A 20,616-nucleotide genomic window follows, 5' to 3' on the forward strand; every position below is an offset into this window, starting at 1 on the left:
ATCTACCACATACTTTCTTTGTAATCTTGGGCAAGTGACATTATCTATCTGAGCCTTGATTTCCTCATCTGTAAAACGAATAGTGTAGGAATTATTGCATTACTTTTCAAAAATAGCTATCAAAAGAAAATATCTTGCAAACTGTAAAACACTATACATATATTAGATATGATATTGTTATTATTGTCATCTTTATTGAAAGAACAAAGCCAATTTCCACCTGTTACTATTTTCTCTTTTCCTTCTCTTTATCTTTTATCTCTCCTACCTTCTTATAAGTTCTTACTCACTTCCTTTTTCCTTTCTTTTTTCCTTTTCCCCATCTATTCCCAAGACCATCTACTGGTACCCACAGACATTGCTAAGAGATTATTCTGGGCTAAAAATGTTGCTGAACCCTGTACTGGAGACATAAACTTAGTCATTCAACAAGCATTTATTAAGTGCCTACTATGTGCCAAGCACCAGTACTAAGCTCTGGAGGTAGAAAGAAAGGTTAGAAATAGTCCCTACTTTCAAGAAGTTCACGTTCTAGTGGTGAAGACACTATATCAATAACTAAATACACACAAGATATATCCAGGAAGGTAATCTCAGAAGGGAAGGCACTAACAACTAAGGAAAAACTGGAAAAGGACTCACACAAAATGTGGACCTTGAGCTGAGTTTTAAAGGAAGCCAAAGATACTACAAGATGAAAGTGATAAAGGAGAGTATGCCTGGTATGGGGATCAGTCGATGCAAAGACAAAGAGTCAAGAGAAAGTGTTACGTGCAAGTGACAAGGCTGGTGTCACTAGATTATAATGTTTGGGGTGGGGGGAAGGGGGAGTAAGATTTAAGGTTAGCCTGTCTGCCTAGATAGTTTTACTGGGATGTGGCTGCTGGCCGAGCTATGGCTTCTTGGAGCCACAGGTGAGAGTTGGGTGAAAGGTGGACACTAAAGGTGTATGAGCAGCCCTGAAAAAGACTGGTCAAGCCTTCATCCCGGAGGTGCTAGTCTTCCCAACAGGCCTCAAACCCACTGGTGAGTTAGAAGGGTGTCTACCCAACCATGTGAAGACTTCCCTCAGTGGAATTGACAGATGAGAGCAATTTGCTCCAATGGCAATGCAAGCAGCTGAATTAGGTGTTGTGGAGCCCTTAAAGCTTGGTCATCCATCAAAGACACCAAAATCATCCACTGCATCCAGGGCTATCACCAGTCACCCTGACTTTTGCCTTCCCACTGGACTTGTATGACTATGAAAGAGAGAGTGAAGCTGATGACTTTGGGCAACTTTGCCTCACTTAAATCCAATTCATATATAAGTCAAGACATCACCCCATTATGTCATTGGTCCTCTTCTGAAAACAAAGGAACAATAACAACAGGGTATAAGATGATTTCACCCAACTCTCACCTGTGGCTCCAAGAAGCTATAGCTTGCCCAGCAACCACATCCCAGTAAAACTATCTAGGCAGATAGGCTAACCTTAAATCTTATTCCCCTTACCCCCCCCCCCAAACATTATAATCTAGTGACACCAGCCTTGTTGCTTGCAAGTAACACTTTCTCTTGACTCTTTGTCTTTGCATTGACTGATCCCCATATCAGGTATACTCTCCTTTATCACTTTCATCTTGTAGGATCTTCTACAATATGATCAAACTAAGAGATTTTCTTAGGACATTGAATGACCACAAGCTCATAGATTTAGAGGTAACAGGGAATTTAAGAGGCAAAATAGTACAACCTCATCATTTGCAGTTGAAGAAACTGAGGTGCAAAGAATGACTTGCCCAAATTCACACAGCGAGCCAAAGAACCAGGATTTTAATTCAAGTCCTCAGTCTCCAAATCCAGCGGTCTTTCCACTGCCTTCCTCCAAACTATGTGAAAGTAGGAAACTAATTTACCTTTAAACTTCTTTTTCATATTCCAGTTAAGGAAATCAAAACAGTTTCGGTGAGATAGTTGGAGAAATTTATGTATCATCCCCATTGTGCAGAGGAGCATGAGAATATCTTTATAGGCATCACCTTGAGCTTCTAAGCCTTGGTAATAAATTGGAAGTAGTAATCTAGTTGTGTAAGAGAGATCCTGAGCGTTAATAAACAGAAAAATGTCACTTCAGCACCTTTCAAAATAAGGGAAGAACTCAAACTAAAAGGGAAGGGGGATAATAAATCCAATAAACAGGCATCAGCTCACTTCTCAAAGTTTCTTCAAGAGGAATAATGGGGTCATAGTTTTTAGTTATTCAAATGCCACTACTACTATTTTGAAAAACACAGCCCTTAGGATGCCAAAGGTTTTCTTCTTCTTAGTCACCTGTAGTTCTGCTCAACCAAATAGAAGAGATCCGAAAAGATGTGAAACAAAACTACAAACTATGGACAGACTTAATTTGTAAGGTATAATTTCACTCTGCCACACTGAAACAAACAATTAAAGAGGAAAGGGAGGCAGAGAAAGGGAAGGAGTAGACAAGAAAGAGAAGCGTTAAGGGGAATGTCATCTCCTTTGCCTTGGAATGGGAAAGGACTGTGGACAAACTGCTAACAAAAAAAATTATTATTATTATTGTTGTTATTGTTGTTGAGTTTGTTATTTCAGTTGTGTCTAACTCTTCATGACCCCATTTGGGGTTTTCTTGACAAAGATACTAGAGTAGTTTGCCATTTCCTTCTCCAGCTCATTTTACAGAAGAGGAAACTGAAGTAAACAGAGTTAAGTGACTTGCTCAGAGTCTCACAACTCGTAAGTATCTGAGGCCAAATTTGAACTCAGGTGTTCTTGACTCCAGGCCCAGTGCTGTATCCAAATTTTACCATCTGACTTTGGAACATAGGAAAATGCCTGAAGGTTCTAGTCAGAGGTTACTCAGAAAAACTTAGAAGTTACTCAAGTAGAATTATTGAATAAGATGTTCTGGGTTCTTGTCCCAGTTCTCCCACTGGCTATGTAGTGTTAACCAACTTGCTTCTTAGGTCTCAGTTTCCCTTTCTATAAAGTGAGAACATTGGATTTGATCATCTTTAAATTTCCTTCAAGCTTTAACATTCCATGACCTGGATTTTATCAAGCCAGTTGTCCAATAAATACACATCCTACTCTTTCTCTAGGGATCTCAGAGAATATCTAGACCAACCCCTTCATTTTACAAATGAGGAAACTGAGGCCTAGGAAGGCTGAGTTACCCAAGGACCCAAAGATAGTAAACATCAGAGGTAGGATTTGAATTAGGGTCCTCTGAGTCCAGAGACAAGGTAGATACACCTATAAACCCTCTGGGCCTCTAAAGTGAATCAGTCAGCTCCTGGAATAGTGTATCTGACCATCTTGTCTGATGTTAATCTTGGTTAGCTCCTGATTCTCTATTTGGAGATCACTACCAACCTCCTGCATTTGTGGCCACTCTCCTAAGCTTCCAACCAGTTTTTCTACATCTGTTCCTCACTTCTACTCAGAAGTAAGAGACAAAAAGTTAGTGGAGGGAAATTATTTGAGCTGTACTAATCCAATTCAATAAATATTTTTAAGTGCTTACTATAAGTTAAGAACAGTACCAGATTAGGCACACAGCTACAAAGATGAAAAATAGCACAGTCCCTGCCCTAAAGGGACTTACAGTCTATCTTCCAGTCCCTCCCTTCTCCCCCCCCCACACCTGCCTGCCCCCAATCAAAGCAGAGGATTTAATAACATCTTGACTTGTATTAGTGATAATTTCATGCTTCAAAATGTCAAGAAATCAACAAGAAGAAATATTATTCTAGATCTGATTGGTTTCTGGAGTGGGGTAGAAATTATGGGAACTCTGGGAGAAAATGGCTATCCATTCCCAGAATTTTAGATAAAGAAAACAAAATACAGGAAGAGATTGGCACCCACCTAAACTTGGGGAAAGCAAATTTCAAAGGGTTGAGAGGAAAGACAGGTAGGGTCCCATGAAATAAAATTCTATACAGTGTAAGCCCAAGAGAGATGGGAGAAGCCCATGAATGAAATCTCAAAATGTAAAGGGAAATAATTCCAACTGAGGAGGAAATATAGGATTTGTATGTAGGATATGGCTATGTGGAAAATTCACTAAACAATTTAAATTTTTTTAAAGAAATGTTCAGAAGATAGAAACAAGACCAAATAATAGAAAATGAATATGAGCATGGCATGATTCTGAAAAAATGGAATCAGAAATGCTAATGAACTGAGACTAGCAAGTGAAGCTAAAAAGAAGGTGGGGATTATTTTTAACTATGTGGGGAGAAAAGAGAAGCTCAAAGAACAGATAAAGATTTTTGGTAAAGTAGATGAAAAGATGATAACTAACAAAAGAGATAAGGTACATTTTCTCAATTCTTACTTAACTTCTGTTTTCTCTGCCAAGGAGAATCACTCGTAAAGTAGATATGACAGAACAAAAGTGACAACTAAGAAGTTGATATCCAGAAAAAGTAAGGAGTAGTATCACTGGATGAATTCACATCATCTGGCTGAGATATACTACACTTGTAGAAATGGAAAGAACTGGCAGATGTTATTTCTGAACCATTGTCAAAGAGAGTTGAAAGATCTTGGAAAATAGAAGAAGGGTAACAAAAATGGAGAAAGGGAAATGTCCCAATTTAAAAAGAGAGAGAGAGAACAGAGTTTCCAACCAAAAGCCAATGATTTTGACTTTCATTAATGGCAAAATCTTGATGAATATCTAGAAAAGGAAGCTATGATTATAAAGAGCCATCATGATTTCAGACTACCACTATTTCCTTTTATGGCAAGATTACTAAACTAGTAGATGAGAGAGATGGTGTGAATAGAGTTTACCTAGATTTTTGAAAATTTTTCGATAAAGTATCTCACACTATTATTGTAGAGAAGGTGAGGCCTTATAGACTGGATGATAATATAATTAGGTGGATTTGGTGCTAGTAGATTGGTCATTTTGAAAAATTAATTTTAATGGTTTTGTGGTAGGAGGTCCCTAGTAGAGTTCCTCCAACGTTATTGCCCTCTTCTATTTGACATTTTGATCAATGACTTGGGTAAAGGCATAAATGGCATAATCATCACATTTGCAGATGACACCAAGCTGGGAGGGGACAACTGACATACTGAATGAGAGACCTGAGATCCAAGAGGGCCTTGACAGGCTAGAACATTGGGCTGAACCTAATTAAAGATGGCTCCATGCTTGGTTCCACCCGTATTTCTGTCCCTCATAGATTCTTAAAATTAGAAAGGATCTTAGAAATCATCTAATTCAACCTCCCAACCAACATGTAGAGAATCTCTTTTACAGTATCTCAGAGAGATATTAATCTTCTTGAATATTTACAGTAAAAGGGAACACTTTAACTAAGCCAATCCATTCCATTGTTGGGTAGCTTCAATTGTTCTTGAGTTGTGTCTAATAATAAGTTAGGGGGGAAATAGAAGGTGTCATAATGAAAATAACATAGGACTAGTAATCAGAAAATATTGGTTCTGGAGCTACTTTGCCATCAACTTACTATGTAAACTTGAGCAAGTCACTTAATTTCTCTGGGTTTCAAATTCCTCGCCTGTAAAATAAAGAAGTTGGATTAGATGATCTCTGAGGTCCTTTTCGGCATTCTACTTTCTATATTCTTAAGAATCTGCCTGGGGCAGCTAGGTGATTCAGTGGATAAGGCCCTGGCCTTGAGGACCTGAGTTCAAATCCAGACACTTGACACTTACTAGCTGTGTGACCCTGGGCAAGTCACTTAACCCCTATTGCCTCACCAAAAAGCAAAAAAAAAAAAAAAAAAAGTATCTGCCTCCTTGTAACTTTTACCTATTGTTCCCAGCTCTGCCTTCTAGAGCTAAAATAAAATTTATTCTCTCCTCCACATGATAATCCTTCAAATATTTGATAAATATCAATCATATTGACTCAAAGTCTTCTCTTCTCCAGGTTTAACATTCCCAGTTTTGTCAGCCATTATTCATATGACATGGTTTCCAAATGATGCACTGTCTTAGTAATCTTTCTTTAGAAAGCATGGCTTCATTTTTGCATTTGTGACACTGGTGCCTAGTACAATGCCTGTTGTTGTTCAGTCCTTTCAGCCATGTTCAACTCTTCATTTGGGAGTGGTTTGCCATTTCCTTCCCCAGCTCATTTTGCAGATGAGGAAACTGAGGGAAATAGGGTTAAGTGATTTGTCCAGGGTCACATAGCCAGTAAGTGTCTGAGGTCAGATTTTAACTCAGGAAGATGAGTCTTTGTGACTCCAGAGCTGGCACTCTATCCATTGCATCACCGAGCTGCCCACAATGCCTAGTAGGAGCTTAATAAATGCTTAATAATTTATTGACATGCTCTGGCTTGTCAATGTACCTCCCGGAAAGTGATTACAATATATATATATATATATATACACACACACACACATACATACATATATATATACATACATATATATATACACACACACACATATATATATATATATATTTGACAGGAAATAAGTACAGTAGGACCACTGTCTCCCATGGTCCAAACACTTTATCTCTTTCTCTCCACCCCTTTGATCTACCTCTTCCTCCCTCATCATACACACCTAAAAGGAAGCATGGTCTCAGCATCATAAGAAAAAAAGACAAGCTCTCTGCAGATTAGGAGGGATTTAGGGAACAGACTTTCATTACCACCTGCTGCAAGGTCACTGACTTTAGCCTGACAAATTGCCAACTACTTCAGGAAATGGAATCTCATTAGTGTAATTGAGGCTTTGGCAAGCCTGAGATGCTCAATTTCTAATTTTTGAAAATGTTGAGAAATAAAATGGCAGCTGTTTAAGAGATATCGATGTGTACTGTTATATTCTGAAATCAAGAAAGGAGTAGTTTAGTTGAGAGTATCACTTGCTTCTGAAAGATCAGACATTTATTGGGGCTAGAATACAATCCAATATGACATTTAAAATTGGAATACCTAAATCTAAACAAACAAAATAATACATTTAGTTCTTGCTCTCATTTGTTCATTTATCAAAGTTATTGAATGCCTACTATGTGCAAAAGAGTTGGGCTATGCTAATTTTGAGTGAGGATCTTCCCCTCACCTTCCCATACCTCAGCACACCCACCTCCCCTCCAAAAAATCCTTCCATCACTAACTGGTCTGATACTTATGGACATCCCTAAAAAACAGTCATTTTGTTTTAACATTCTTTCCCCCACCCCAAATTTTGCCACTCTTAGAAAGATGTTTTACCATATTTACACCATTCTCATTTTCAAACCCTGAGAAATTATACACTGGAAAAAGAGAGCTGATATTGGTCCTGCTTTGCTAAACCCACCCAGGGCCTAAGTCCCTGGTCATCTGTGACATCAGATCCCATCCAAGGGAAATAAATGCAAAAAGACTTTATGATTGAAAAAAAATGTACATATGCCTTTCTCTCTGCCTTCTGCTTCTGCCAATTTTCAGTCAAGATACAAAAGCAAAACAACAACAAAGTAAATGGATCTAACATGAGGCAATTAGGTTAAGAATAAGCTAGCATTTTCTGGTGCCACTAAAGTATGACCAGCATTGGAATAGGTTAGTAAAAAAAAAAAAAAGGTATAGAATCATCTTTTCTGGATGTTTTAGAGATAGGAGAGAGCCTCATTTATATAGGTTAGTTTACCTGTAACCATTTCTGAAGATGTGGATTGAATGACCTCTCAAGATCCCTTCTAACCTTGAGATTCCAAGATAATCTGATAAGCTTTTTGAAGTTGCTTGAGATAAACTGAGGATGCTCATTATCACTTTATTACATAAGAATTAAATGTATTCCTCTCAAAAGAGGGCCTTTACATTGGAGTATGAGACGTGTCAAGGGCAAATTAATTATCTTATAAAAATGCAAATGATGGAGTGGAACAAATAATTTAACTCTTAGTCAATTGAATTTTACTATATTGGGGAGAGTGTGGCCCTTATTATCTCTTCTTAATTACATTCCTAAGAAAGAGAATCCATACAATACATGTAGCAGGAGCTGAATAATTGCCCATTCTAATACCACAGAAACCAGTAACACAGCTGGCAAAGCACCCAACAATATTTATAAAATTCTAACAGGTGTCAGAAAACAAATCATGGCAACAAACAGATGTGATTTATCTTCTAACATAATGTAGTCCCTGGTTCAGGTTTGGAGGAGACCTATTTTATGCTTAGTTGCACAAGCCTTTTTGTAGTTGTACCATTTGATCAACAATAAAGAATTCAGGCTTGGTCGTTGTGTTGGTCTTGGGAGAAAGAGAATACCCTATTTGTGACTCTTTAATTAGCTTCCTGTGTCTCCCTTTCTTTCTTAAAACAGATTGGAAGTTACCAGACCAGTTGGGAACTATTCATTCACAGCTGATCTCTTTAAATTCAGACTCCCAAAGGGTTGGAGGACAAAATTGGCAACAGCCTCCCCGATTAGCAAACAATTTCAGGATACATGAGGTGAGTCTCAAAGGTATTCACTATCTCCACTAACCCTTTTCTGATAGAGAACATCACAGCACTCTATCTTTAGTCTGGAATCATTCATAGGTGTTCTGAACAAGGTGAGGTTGTTGAGGTCAGATTTGGGACAGCAGTTTGGATGTGAAAGAATTCACTTAGACAACTTTCTCTTTACCAATGGGAGCCTTTTATTTTACATGAAAAAGCATCATGAGCACCATAAAGCGAGAAACTAGTGAAAGACCCTGATATTTGGAAGGACCAGGCTTATATAGACAGAAAGCAATACAGCCTGAAGATGTTCAGGATGATGTAGTTTTAGGATTTTATGGTGGTTGAAGATAAGGACAGGATGAGGAAGACAGGGGAAATTTTATGACACAGAATGAGGGAGATGGTTGCTTACAAGATAAGGTGAAATTTATGACACAGGATGAGGGGAAAAGGACTTTGGATGTCCTCAAGTTACAAGTTAGGATCTGAAGTTTCAGAATGGGCTACAGAATGAGCCCCAACCCCCCCCCCCAGGGGGGTCTTCACAAAGTACTAGAAAAGCAACCCTTAATATTATTTTTAGCCCTTAGAGCACCATATGCTATACCCACATCAAGGTGGCTGTCACTTATTATAGTGGAGAGGTTGAAAGAAATGAGGCAATTATTCTGTCCTAACTCACTCCCAATGCCCATATAAGATGGGCAATATACTGATCAGCTCCTGAATAAATCCCAAAATAAAAACTCCCAGGAATATTATAGCCAAATTCCAAAGCTCCCAGAGGAAAGAGAAAATACATCAGTCAGAAAAAAATATTCAAATACCATGGAGCCATAGTCAGGCTCACACAAGATTTAGCAGTTATCACATTAAAGGAGCAGAGGGCTTAGGCATGATATTGTGGAAGGCAAAGGAGATAGGATTATGACCAAGAATAACCTGCCCCCCAAAACTTAGTGGAATCTTTCAGGGGGAAACTTAAATATTTAATAAAATAGACTTTCAAATATTCCTGATAAGAAAAGACCAGAGATAAACAGAAAAATTAATTTTCAACTATAAGAGAAGCATAAAAAGATAAACATGAAAAAGAAATCATAAGGGACTCAATAAGGTTAAATTGTTTACATTCCTCTATGGAAAGATGATGCACATAACTCTTTTTTCCCATAGAATGTCATGTATTAGCAGTTCAACTCAATATTTATTGACTGCCTACTATATGCATAACTCTATACTAGGCACTAGTAATGCAAAAATAAAAATGAAAGAAAACACAAAACAATTTGATGAGGAAGAAAATACTAACATCTTAATGCTAATGTCTTCCCTCTATTGCTTATCTCCACTTTATATTTTTTTTATTTTTTTACCAGTTGTTTGCCTGTTATCTCCCCCATTAAATGGTGAGCTCCTTGAGACTAGGGGTTTTTTATTGTTATTGTTATTTTGTTTGCCTTTCTTTGTGTCCCTAGCACTTAGCACAGTTCTCAGCTCAGGGTAGATGTTTAATAAATGTTTATTGACTGAGTGACACCTGAGTGGATCTGAAAAGGCCTCTTGTAGGAAGCAACACCTGAAGTGAACCCTGAAGCAAGCTAGATTTACAAGGCAGATCTGAGGAGGACATACACTCCATGCATGGGGACAGGCTATGAGAAGGTGGGAACACTGGACATGGAATGTTAGGTTTGGAAAGAACTAGTAGCCTAGTTTGGCTGAACAACAGAGTACATAATAAGAAGTGATGTTGAATAAGTTGGGAGAGGTAGGCTAGAATCAGAGGAATCAGATTGTGAAGGGCTTTAAATGCCAGGTTGATCATTTTATATTTCTTTTTTTATTAATCTATTTTGATTTATCAACAATCACTTCCATAAGCTTTTGAGTTTTAAATTTTTCTTCCCCTCCCTCCCTACCTGTCTCCCCAAGACAGAGCACAATCTGATATAGGCTATACATATACATTCCTATTAAACGTATTTTCGCATTAGAGATGTTGTAAGGAAGAATTAGAACCAATAGGAGGAACCACAAGAAAGAGAAAACAAAACAAAACAGAGGAAAAAAATAGCAAATAGTATGCTTTGATCTGCATTCAAACTCCATAGTTTTTTCTTTGGATGTGGATAGCATTTTCTATCATGAGACCTTTGGAGATGTCTTAGATCCTTGTGATGCACATAACTCTTAAGAATTTTGTCATTATTAGGGCAGTTAGAAATACTCTACATAGGCCATGGGAACAGGACTGAGTCAATTATGTTGGGATGAGCTAAAAAAAAATGGATGGGTGAGAAAGAGGATGCACTGCAAAAAGAAGGAATGGAGAAGAATGAGGAAAATCATTTCACATAAAAGAGGCAGAAAAGGAAGAGCTTTTACAATGGAAAGGAAATGGTGGGAGGGGGTGGGCAACAGTTGAACCTCACTCTCTGAATTGGTCCAAAGAGAGAATACACACACACACACACACACACACACACACACACACACACACGCACACACACACACTCAATTGGGTACAGAAATCTTTCTCACCCAAGAGAGAAGTAGGAGAGGAAGGGGGAAAGAAAGAGGGAGGGTAATGAAAGGCAGGGCAGATTAAAGGATGTGGTGTGATCTGGAGCAAAAAAGACTGTTGAGGAGGGACAGGGTAAAAGAGAGAATTAGAAGGATAAAACAGAAGAAAATAGGATGAAGGAAAAAGGACAGTTAGTAATCATAATTCTGAATGTGAATGGGATAAATTCACCCATAAAATGGAAATGGATAACAGAATGGATTAGAAACTAGAATCCAACAAGATGTTGTTTATAAGAAACACACTTGAAACAGAGATACACCAAGAGAGTTACACTAAGTGGCTGGAACAGAATCTATTATACTTAAGCTGAAGTTAAAAAAAAAAAGCAGGGGTAGAAATTATGTTCCCAGAAAAAGCCAAAGCAAAAACAGATATAATTAAAAGAAATAAGCAGGTAAACTACATCTTGCCTATAAGGCACCATAGACAATGAAGTAATATCAGTACTAAATATAATGCCAAAAAGTACAGCATCCAAGTTCTTAAAGGAAAAGTTAAAGGAGTTACAGGAGGAAATAAACAGTAAACCCATACTTGTGGGAGACTTCAACTTTCCCCTCTCTGAGCTAAATAAATCTAGCCAGAAAATAAATTTTTAAAAAAGTTAAATAGATGAATAGAATTTTAGAAAAGTTAAATATAATAAAACTCTGGAGAAAATTGAATGGGAGTAGAAAGGAGTATAACTTTTTTTCTCAGCTGTATAGGGCACCTTCACAAAAAAAATTGACCATGTATTAGGACACAAAAACTGCACAAACAAATACATAAAGGCAGAAATAATAAATTTACCCTTTTCAGACCATAGTGCAATAAAAATTACATTCAGTAAAGGGCTATTGAAGCAGAGATTTAAAAATTAATTGAAAACTAAATAATCTTATTCTAAAGAATGAGTGGGTCAGAGAAAAAAGCATAGAAACAGTCACTTCATTAAAGACAATGACAACAATGAGACAACATACCTGGAGAAGAAAATATTCAAGGAGGGAATTATTTGAAAAGCTGTCCTTAGGATGAGGGGTTAGACTTATCCTGTTTGGCCTCAGAGGGAAAAAACCAGAGGCACTGAGTAGAACTTAAAAAGAGACCAAATTAGGAAATTGAGGGGATGCCATCACTTGGGAACTGGCTGAACAAATTGTGATATATAATTGTGATGGAATACTATTGTGCGATAAGAAATGATGAGCAGGATGGTTTCAGCAAAACCTAGGAAGACTTACATGAACTGATGTAAAGTGAAGTGAGCAGAACCAACAGAGCATTGTACATAGTGACAACAACATTGTAAGAATGATCAACTGTGAAAAACTTAGCTACTCTGATCAAGACAGTGATCCAAGGCAATTCCAAAAGACTCATGATGAAAAAACTATCCACCTCCAGAGACAGAATTGATGAACTCTGAGTACAGATTGAAGCATACTTTTTTAAACTTTCTTCATTTTTCTTGTTTGTGTGTGTGTGTGTTTTCTTTTTGCAATATTGCTTATATGAAATATGTTTTGCATGACTTCACATGTATAATCAATATAGTATTGCTTGCCTTCTTAAGGAGTAGGAAAGGGGTAAAAGGGAGGAAGAGAATTTAGAACTCAACTTTTTTTTAAAATGAATGTTAAAAAATTTTACGTTTAATTTAGAAATATGTAATGAAATAAATTAAAAAGTATTGAAAAAGAAGGAAAGAGAAAAGAGACCAGTTTAGGCTTGATATCAGCAAAATCTTCCTAACAATTCAAGTTTGCCAAAAGTGAAATGGATTGCCTAGGGAGGTGATAGGTTCCCTCTCCTTAGAGACCTTCAGGCAAAGCCAAGATGTATGCCTGTATGTCATACTTGGGGTTCCTTTTGTTTAGTGGCCTAGATGGCCACTAAAATCCCTTCTGACTCTCAAATCCTGTGACTTTGTTCATCTCTGAAACCAGTATAGAAAAGACTAGAGAGACACAGAAAGGCCATTTCTACCTTCTTCACTCCACAGAAAAAGCTATAAATTGTAAGACTATGGTTTTGTCCAGCAGGACTCTACATGGTTTGGTCCAATCACATGTCAATGGGATGATTGGTTAAAAGTGACCTTAAAGGTCCAATCTCATTTTACAGATGAGGAAACTAAGGCTCAGAGAGACAGTGACTTGTCCAAGGTAACAAAACTTGGAAAGTAGCAAGGCTGAGATTTGAAACCAGGCCTTCTGACTTTAAATCCAATCCAATACCCACTCTACGATGTTGCCTCCAATCTTGCATTGAGGAGAGCTTTACAAGGAAAGTTCTAAGAATTCCCTGTGGTAGTTTAGTTGGAAAGAGGTTGAAAATCCTCTAAAATAGAGGATTTAAAATCATAACAACAAGGTTCAAGTTCTGATTCTTCCACTTCTCTTGTACCTCAATGATCCATAATTTTGTCATTATGGGTACTCCCTCCACTAATGCATATGACAATGCCTGTACAACGTGGTAAATGGTTCATAAGATTATAACTTTCAATCAGGATAGGGACTTTAGAGTCATTTTAAGCTGTTACATACATAAATGAGCAGGCTTGTTTCAAAGAGCAGGCTCAACCATAAGGACAAATTTCTGGCACCATTTGGCAAGCCCTCTCTCCCACTTTGCTCTACCCCTATCTGTGGCTCTCTGGAGGTGGTACTGGGCCAGGAGAAATTGGCGGTGGAGACTACTCTGTGCATAAGTTTCTTTGCCTATAGAGCCAAAGTGGGAATATTTAGCTTCTTGTTCTTCATATAAGTAGTGAAATAAGACTTCAGGCCCTTTAGGTTGACTAATAATCAAAATAATTCAAATCTACATAGCACATTAAAGTTTACAAAGCCAGGTTATCTCTTCTCTTCCTTACCTGCAGGACCCAGATTAGCTTCTCTCCTATTCACAGAGCCATAGAATATCAGAGAAAAGTGAGACCTTAGAGACATTCTGATTTAACTCCCTTCTCCCATTTTACAGATGAGGAAAATTGAAGGTAAAAAGATTAAATAACTTCTCCAAGGTCGCATGACAAATTAATGGCAAAGCTGGAATTAAAACTCTGATCTCCTGATTACCAGCCAGGCATGCTATTTCCTTTACACCATGGTCCCATCTATAATATGGGATGTGGTATCTCAATCAACTTCTTCTTCTGGACACTGGGAGAATCAAGTACAGGGCATGGGATATAAGAAGTGCCTCGTAGAATGGAACAGAAAGCAGCTTGACTGTTTTGTATTCATTCATTTTTTTCTGTTAATGTGTTAAAACTGTATGAGTGTTCATTCATTTCTTTTCACTTTGTGTGACAGGGTCCTTTTAAACACTATATGGACTCAAAGCTGGGGAAGCGGCTAGCAGGGAGGAAAGAACGCCGGTGTCGATTTGGAGATATTAATGTTCACAAGTGCTGCCAGTTTGGAAAGATCTGTTCTCCGTTCCAGGCTCTGGCCACTCCAGTGAGCATGCTCTTTTTTTTTCTTGAATGGGTAGTCACAATATCATACCATCCCCCTATTTTTGGGGGGGACAATCAGGGTTAAGTGAACTACCTAGGGTAACACAGCTAGTAAATATCTGAGGCTAGATTTGAACTCAGGTCCTCCTAACTACGGGGTCAGTACTCTATCCACTGAACCATCTAGCTGCACCCATCACTTTTTAAAGGGATGAAATCGACAAGTACATATTAACATCTGCTGTGTGGAAGGGCTACTGATGGGGGATAGGGATACAAAAAACAAACAAACCAAAACATAACAATCAATCAATAAGCATTTATTAAATGCCTACTATGTACCAGGCACTGTTGTAAGCTCTGGATATAACATACCGTACAAGATAACATAGCAAAACAAGTCCTTTCCCCAAAGAACTAATGAGGGATATAGCACACGCACATTATGTTGAAGAACATTAGAGGAGATAAATCCTTAACAACAGGGGAGATCAGGAAAGATTTCCCCTAAAAGGTGGTACATGGAGGAAGGTAAGGAAGGATTCCAAAACATGAAGGTGAGGAAAGAGTACATTCCAAGACTTTGCAAAGACGTAGAGGAAAGAAAGGGTTTTACCTAGTTTGGTAAACAGCAGGTAGGACAGGCTTCCTGCAATACAGAAAACATGCTAGGTGGCTGTGTGAAATATATTTACAAAGGAGAGCTGTATCTAGTACCTGTAATGGTACATGGGAAGGAACTGTAAGATAGGAACAGTGTTATGAAAACCAAATATGAAGAGAGGAAGGGGTGGTTAACAGTATCAAAAGATTTAGAGAGATCAAGACGACCAAGAAACTGAGAAAAGGCCATCTGATTTAGCAAATAGATGATGGTTGGTGAATTTGGAGGGAACAATTTCAGGCTAGTGTTGAATTCTGAAACCAAATTGAAAGACATTGTGAAGCGAGTGAGAGAGGAAGTGGAGGCATTAAGGGTAGATAGCTTTTCCTAGTTTGTTTATTTGCTTTTTTAACTATAAAAGTGAGAAGAAATTTAATATAATAGCTTAAGGGTGTGGAAGCGAAGGTCCTTTATACCCGGCCATATTTGCAGGCATCAGGGAAGAAGACAGTAGATAAGGAGACATTTAATATGAGAGGAGAGAGTTCCTTCTGAGTCCTCTTTGCTAATCGTCATGCATATTCTGCTCTCGTGTGGGTATATCCTCAGGTTCAGTCCTGGGCGCTCTCCTGTCCTCCCTCTAAACTCTCATCAAAACTTCATCAAGGGGCAGCTTGGTGGCACAGTGAATAGAGCTCTGGGCTTGGAGTCAGGAGGACCTGAATTTAAATCCAGCCTCAGACACTTAACACTTACTAGCTGTGTGTCCCTGGGCAAGTCACTTAACCCCGATCGCCTCACCATAAAAGCAAAACAAAACAAAACAAAACTTCATCAGTTCCCTATGTGACTTCAGTACTAGTCTCTTTCCTGAGCTTCAGTCCATATCACCAGCTTTCTATAAGACATTTCAAACCCGATGTTAAATTCAATGTATCCAAAGAAGAACTCATGATTTTTCCCCTCTGCTGAACTTCACTATCAAGGGCATTGCTTCTCTCTCAGTCACCTAGGGTCAAAACCTCAGAGTCATCTTTAACTCTTTTCCCTCACCCTCCATACCAGTTAGTTGCAAACCATTGTTAATTTTCTTCACTCGCACTCTTAACATGGCCATCACCCGAGTTTAGGTGTGAATCATATTGCTACATCTTCCTCATTGATTGTTCTGCCTCGTCTATTTCCTCTCTAATTCATTGTCCACATAGCTGCCAAAGCACAGATCTGTCCATGTCAGTCCCTTGCTCAATAAACTACGTAGGCCCCTAATTTCCTGTAGTATTATATACAAACTCCTATATTTGTCATTTTATGCCCTTTACAACCCAACTTCAACCTTCATTATTATATATTACTCCCTTTCATGTACTGTATGGTCCAGTCAAATTGGCTTTCTTGTTTCTCCGACACAAAATTCTACTTCCCATCTCCATGTCTTTACACAGGCTACCCCTTGTTCCTGGAATGCACTTCCTTCTTAACTCCACTGCTTAGAATCCCAGGTTTCCTTCAAAGCTGAAGAGCACCTCTTACTTGAGACTTGTCCTGATTCCCCAGGTACTAGTGCCTCTCACCAAAAAAAAAAAAAAATTACCAAGTATTTTTGGTATATATTGTCTATGTACTCATAGGTGTAGATTTCTTCCCCCAAAAGAACATAGCTTTTTAAAGTCAGAGACTATTTCATTTCTGTCTTTGTGCTCCCATCATTTGGTTCAAGTCTTGATTTATAATTGGAATTTAATAAATGATTGTTTATTGATTGATTAATGGAAAGGGAGGGGATCAAGGGCGCAAGCAGAGGCACTGGTCTTAAACAAGGAGAAGTGTCACTCCTTCATCAGAGACTGGATCAAAAGCAGAAAGAATGATGTAAATGCCAAGAACATCCCACCAGCAAGCTGGTGACTGGAGAGGATGGGAGCAAAATAATGTTGCCCATGGAGTTCAGTGCAGTGCTTAGGGTAAATGAATCAGAATAATGTTAGTGAGGGGAAGAAGTGGAGGAATGGACAAATTATCCAAATGACCTCGCCCTTTGCTAGCCTATTCCAATGACTGTCCTGAAGTTCATCACCTTGGAATAATTTCCACTATATCAGTAATACTGTGAGCTAGATGGTGCTTCCCAGTCTTTAATCAATAGATCAGACCAATCTCTGTCCCTCCCATCACATCAAGCAGTTGCCCACTCCCCTCTCGCTACCAAAATCTGACTGAATATTATATTAATCATCCAGATGTGCTATTCTATAAATTGACTTCCCCTTCAAGGAAGGGAGAATGTTGCCCATATGCTGACAAGCTACAAGTCCCAACTTGTAGCAACAAACAAACAGCTCTGTATTTATATATATTTTCAACCCCATCTATTTCAAGCCAATATTTCATAGGATTTCAATCTGGAAAGGCCTCACAACAATCACCTCATTTTAAAGATGAGGGAACTGAAGTCCAGAAAGGACCTTTCCCAAGGTCACCCAGGGAGTAAGTAGTAAAGCTGGATGCTAACCCAGCTTTTAATCTAGTTGCTGGGTTAAGACCAAGAAAACTCCAATTAATTGAAAGAATTTGAGCAATCTGTCCCATTTTAACACGGTCTTATTTGGTATCCAAAGCTTCTTAACCCATACAGTTATGGGCCTGAATAAAATTAGGTAAGCCTTTAAAATGAGCACATGAGAATTTTAATAGACAATAAAACTTGAGGTTGTTGGCATATGGCTTTGTACTTTCTTCAGGTACAGAAGCCCTCTTCTATCAACAATTGCATATCACAATGTTCCTGGGGAGATGCTACCGGGACCTTTCCTGGTTCATTGTTCCAGCAGGAGAATCATGACCATTTTCTTCTTTCTAGGAGATGAGAAGACTGATGCTGCCTCGGGACCTGCCCATAAATCCCCGGATGGAGTACTTGGGATTCTCCTGTACTCTAGACCCAGGACTCCAAGATTTTTACTTATCTTCCAAAGATCTGAATACTGAAGAAGATAGTGACAATGAAACAGAGAAACCAGTGACCCAAATGAAAACACCTTTATTCCCACCAATGGTTAAAACAGTAAAATCTAGTGACATAAAATGATTAAAAGAAATCTCAAAATTGGCTTCCCTCCCATATGTGTCTACTGGTGTCTCTTTAGAACACTAACTCTGAAAGACTTTTTAAGCAACTTTTTAATATTCAAATCTGTAAAGAAAAGGTTTCCATGAAATTGATGGGCATTTAGAAATCAAGAGAAGGGTAATTGATACACCTGGACTCTACATTGAAGAAAACACATATAAATATTAACATTAGTAAATTATTAATTAATAATATTAATAAAGATATAAATACATAAAGTAAGTCGTTATTACAAAAAGAGGAACTATAGGATTCCTTTAGATTAAAGTTCCTCCAACTTGCGTAAATATAGAATTATAGAGCCTCAGAGTTGTAAGAAACCTTAGAAACCACCCAGTTCAACCTACACCTGAATTACAGATACTCTTTATAACATTCCTAGCACCATCCCCTTAAAGACATCCAAAGATTGAGGAGCTCATGAAGCAGCTGATTTCACTTTTGGCTAGCTTCTCTTATTAGGAAGTAGGTCTTTTTTTTTCCTTGTATTGAACTCAAATCTACTTCTCTATCATTTCCACCCATTGTCCCAGTTCTGCCCTAGGGAGTCAAGCAGAGCAAGTATAATCCCTCTTCCATATATTAACCTTAAGATATTTAATCATTTCCCCAAGGCTTTGTTTCTGTCATCCAACATTTTGACCGTCCCCATCCTTTCCAGCTTTGTATCATCTTCAAATTGATGAGCATTCTACCCCTGTCATCATGTAAGTTGTTTTCAGAACATCAACTAGATTAACAAAGAAGCTAATCCACTAATGCGCAGCCAGGTGCCACAGTGGAGAGAGCTCCAGGCCTAGAGTCAGGAAGGCTCACCTTCCTGAGTTCAAGTCTGACCTCATTTATCAGCTTGTGATCCTGGGTAAGTCACCTTACCCTGTTTGCTTCAGTTTCCTCATATGTAAAATGGCTGGAGAAGAAAATGGCAACCCACTCCAGGGTCTTTGCCAAGAAAACCTCAAATGGGGTCATGAAAGAGTCAGACATAACTGAAACAATTGAACAGTAAAATCTGCTAATGTTCCTAGTTGAGGAAGCAGCCAGTAGGGAGGAAGGAATGCTGCTATTGATTTGGAGATATTAATATTCACAAGTGCTGCCATTTTAGACAGATCTCTTATCACTTCCAGACCTGGCCACTCCAGTTAAAATGACTTTTTTTTTAGCTTAAATGGTTTCTGTAATGGGTAGGCACAGTGTCACACTATCACTTTTTTTAGAAGACTCAAATGTACCCTAAATTAGTGGATAATCTTATTTTACTGCTGGGTTGAATGCTTTTGGGGGTTTGTGGGGAAAGGGAGGGCAAGGAGGGTCATCATGGAGGAGCCTTGCCCTCAGTAAGGAAAACGCTGCGTAAGGTAGCCTCCTTCTGGTTCCTTTGGGCCAAGAAGAAAAGCCCCACTACACAACAGGTGAGCTCCACACCCGCCTTCCAGATCCCACTTGTTACGGATCAGGGCCCATCCTCTCAACACCAACTCGGCCCAGAGCCCCATCTCCCTGGCCCAGGATGCTCTGCCATAACTTTTGGGAGAAGTGTGATTGTATATGGGTGATTTGCCTAAGTCTAAATTTAAGAAAAAGAAAAAAAAAGAAATATTTAAACATTTTTTAACAAAATAAAATTTATTTTTATATTTAAGCTAAATTGCCTTTCTAATTCCTTCAAGCTTGATTCATTGAGGCTGTGAAAGTACAAAGCTGTTATCCAGAAATTAGATGAGCAGTGAGATCTCGGGGAGGAGGGAGCCTGACGTTGCCCGGGGGAGGAAGAGCTCACTCAGACTCCCTTTTCACCCAGGGAATCGTTCTGTAAAATGTACTTTTTCTTTTATAATAATGTGATGTATGTGAATGTGGCTAGGGCGAGGTTCCCCCCTGTGATAGCAGCTCTGGTGGTTGCAGTTTTGGAGGTGGGAGAGGGACATTGGAAGGCCTCTAGAGCTCCATCTTAAGCCTGTGTCTCAGCCACTGCTCAGTCCCACAAGGACCCTGGCGAAAACTGAATCAGGTCAAACCAGCCTTTCCATGGCAGTGGTGGCAGCACGAAGCCTGTTAGTTACCAGAACAGCCCAGAGATCTGCCCACACCCGCCCAGCTCAGCCTCGGCCCTGTGCAGGTACATGCATGAGACCGAATGGGAACAAGAGACGAAGCTTTCCATAAGACGCTGTTCCTGTTGAGTCTGGTGGGAATTTAGGGTGAATGTGCAATTTGTTTCCCTTGCTTCTTATAATGTTATTGATTTTAAAAACAAACAAAACTGTGACCTCAAAAGAAAAGACTCAAATGTACTAAAATTTAAAAATTATTATGAATTTGACAAAACAAGCATGAACATTTCTTCATAGGAAGAAGAACACAAAAAGAGGACTTCAT

The 20,616-nt window shown here is 38.6% G+C and overlaps 1 protein-coding gene across 1 annotated transcript; it reads left to right on the plus strand.

Moving 5' to 3' along the window:
• The first annotated feature begins 874 nt into the window (after window positions 1–874).
• LOC114051178 lies at window positions 875–18,192 on the plus strand. The gene is made up of 5 exons (XM_027873393.1): window positions 875–914; window positions 958–1,026; window positions 8,332–8,462; window positions 14,355–14,501; window positions 17,965–18,192. Exons 1-5 carry the CDS (start codon window positions 875–877, stop codon window positions 18,190–18,192), a joined length of 615 nt encoding a protein of 204 aa, XP_027729194.1.
• Window positions 18,193–20,616: the final 2,424 nt, after the last annotated feature.

The sequence above is a fragment of the Vombatus ursinus genome, unplaced genomic scaffold, assembly GCF_900497805.2.
Source record: "Vombatus ursinus unplaced genomic scaffold, bare-nosed wombat genome assembly UNPS02014801.1, whole genome shotgun sequence".
Lineage (NCBI taxonomy): Eukaryota > Metazoa > Chordata > Mammalia > Diprotodontia > Vombatidae > Vombatus > Vombatus ursinus.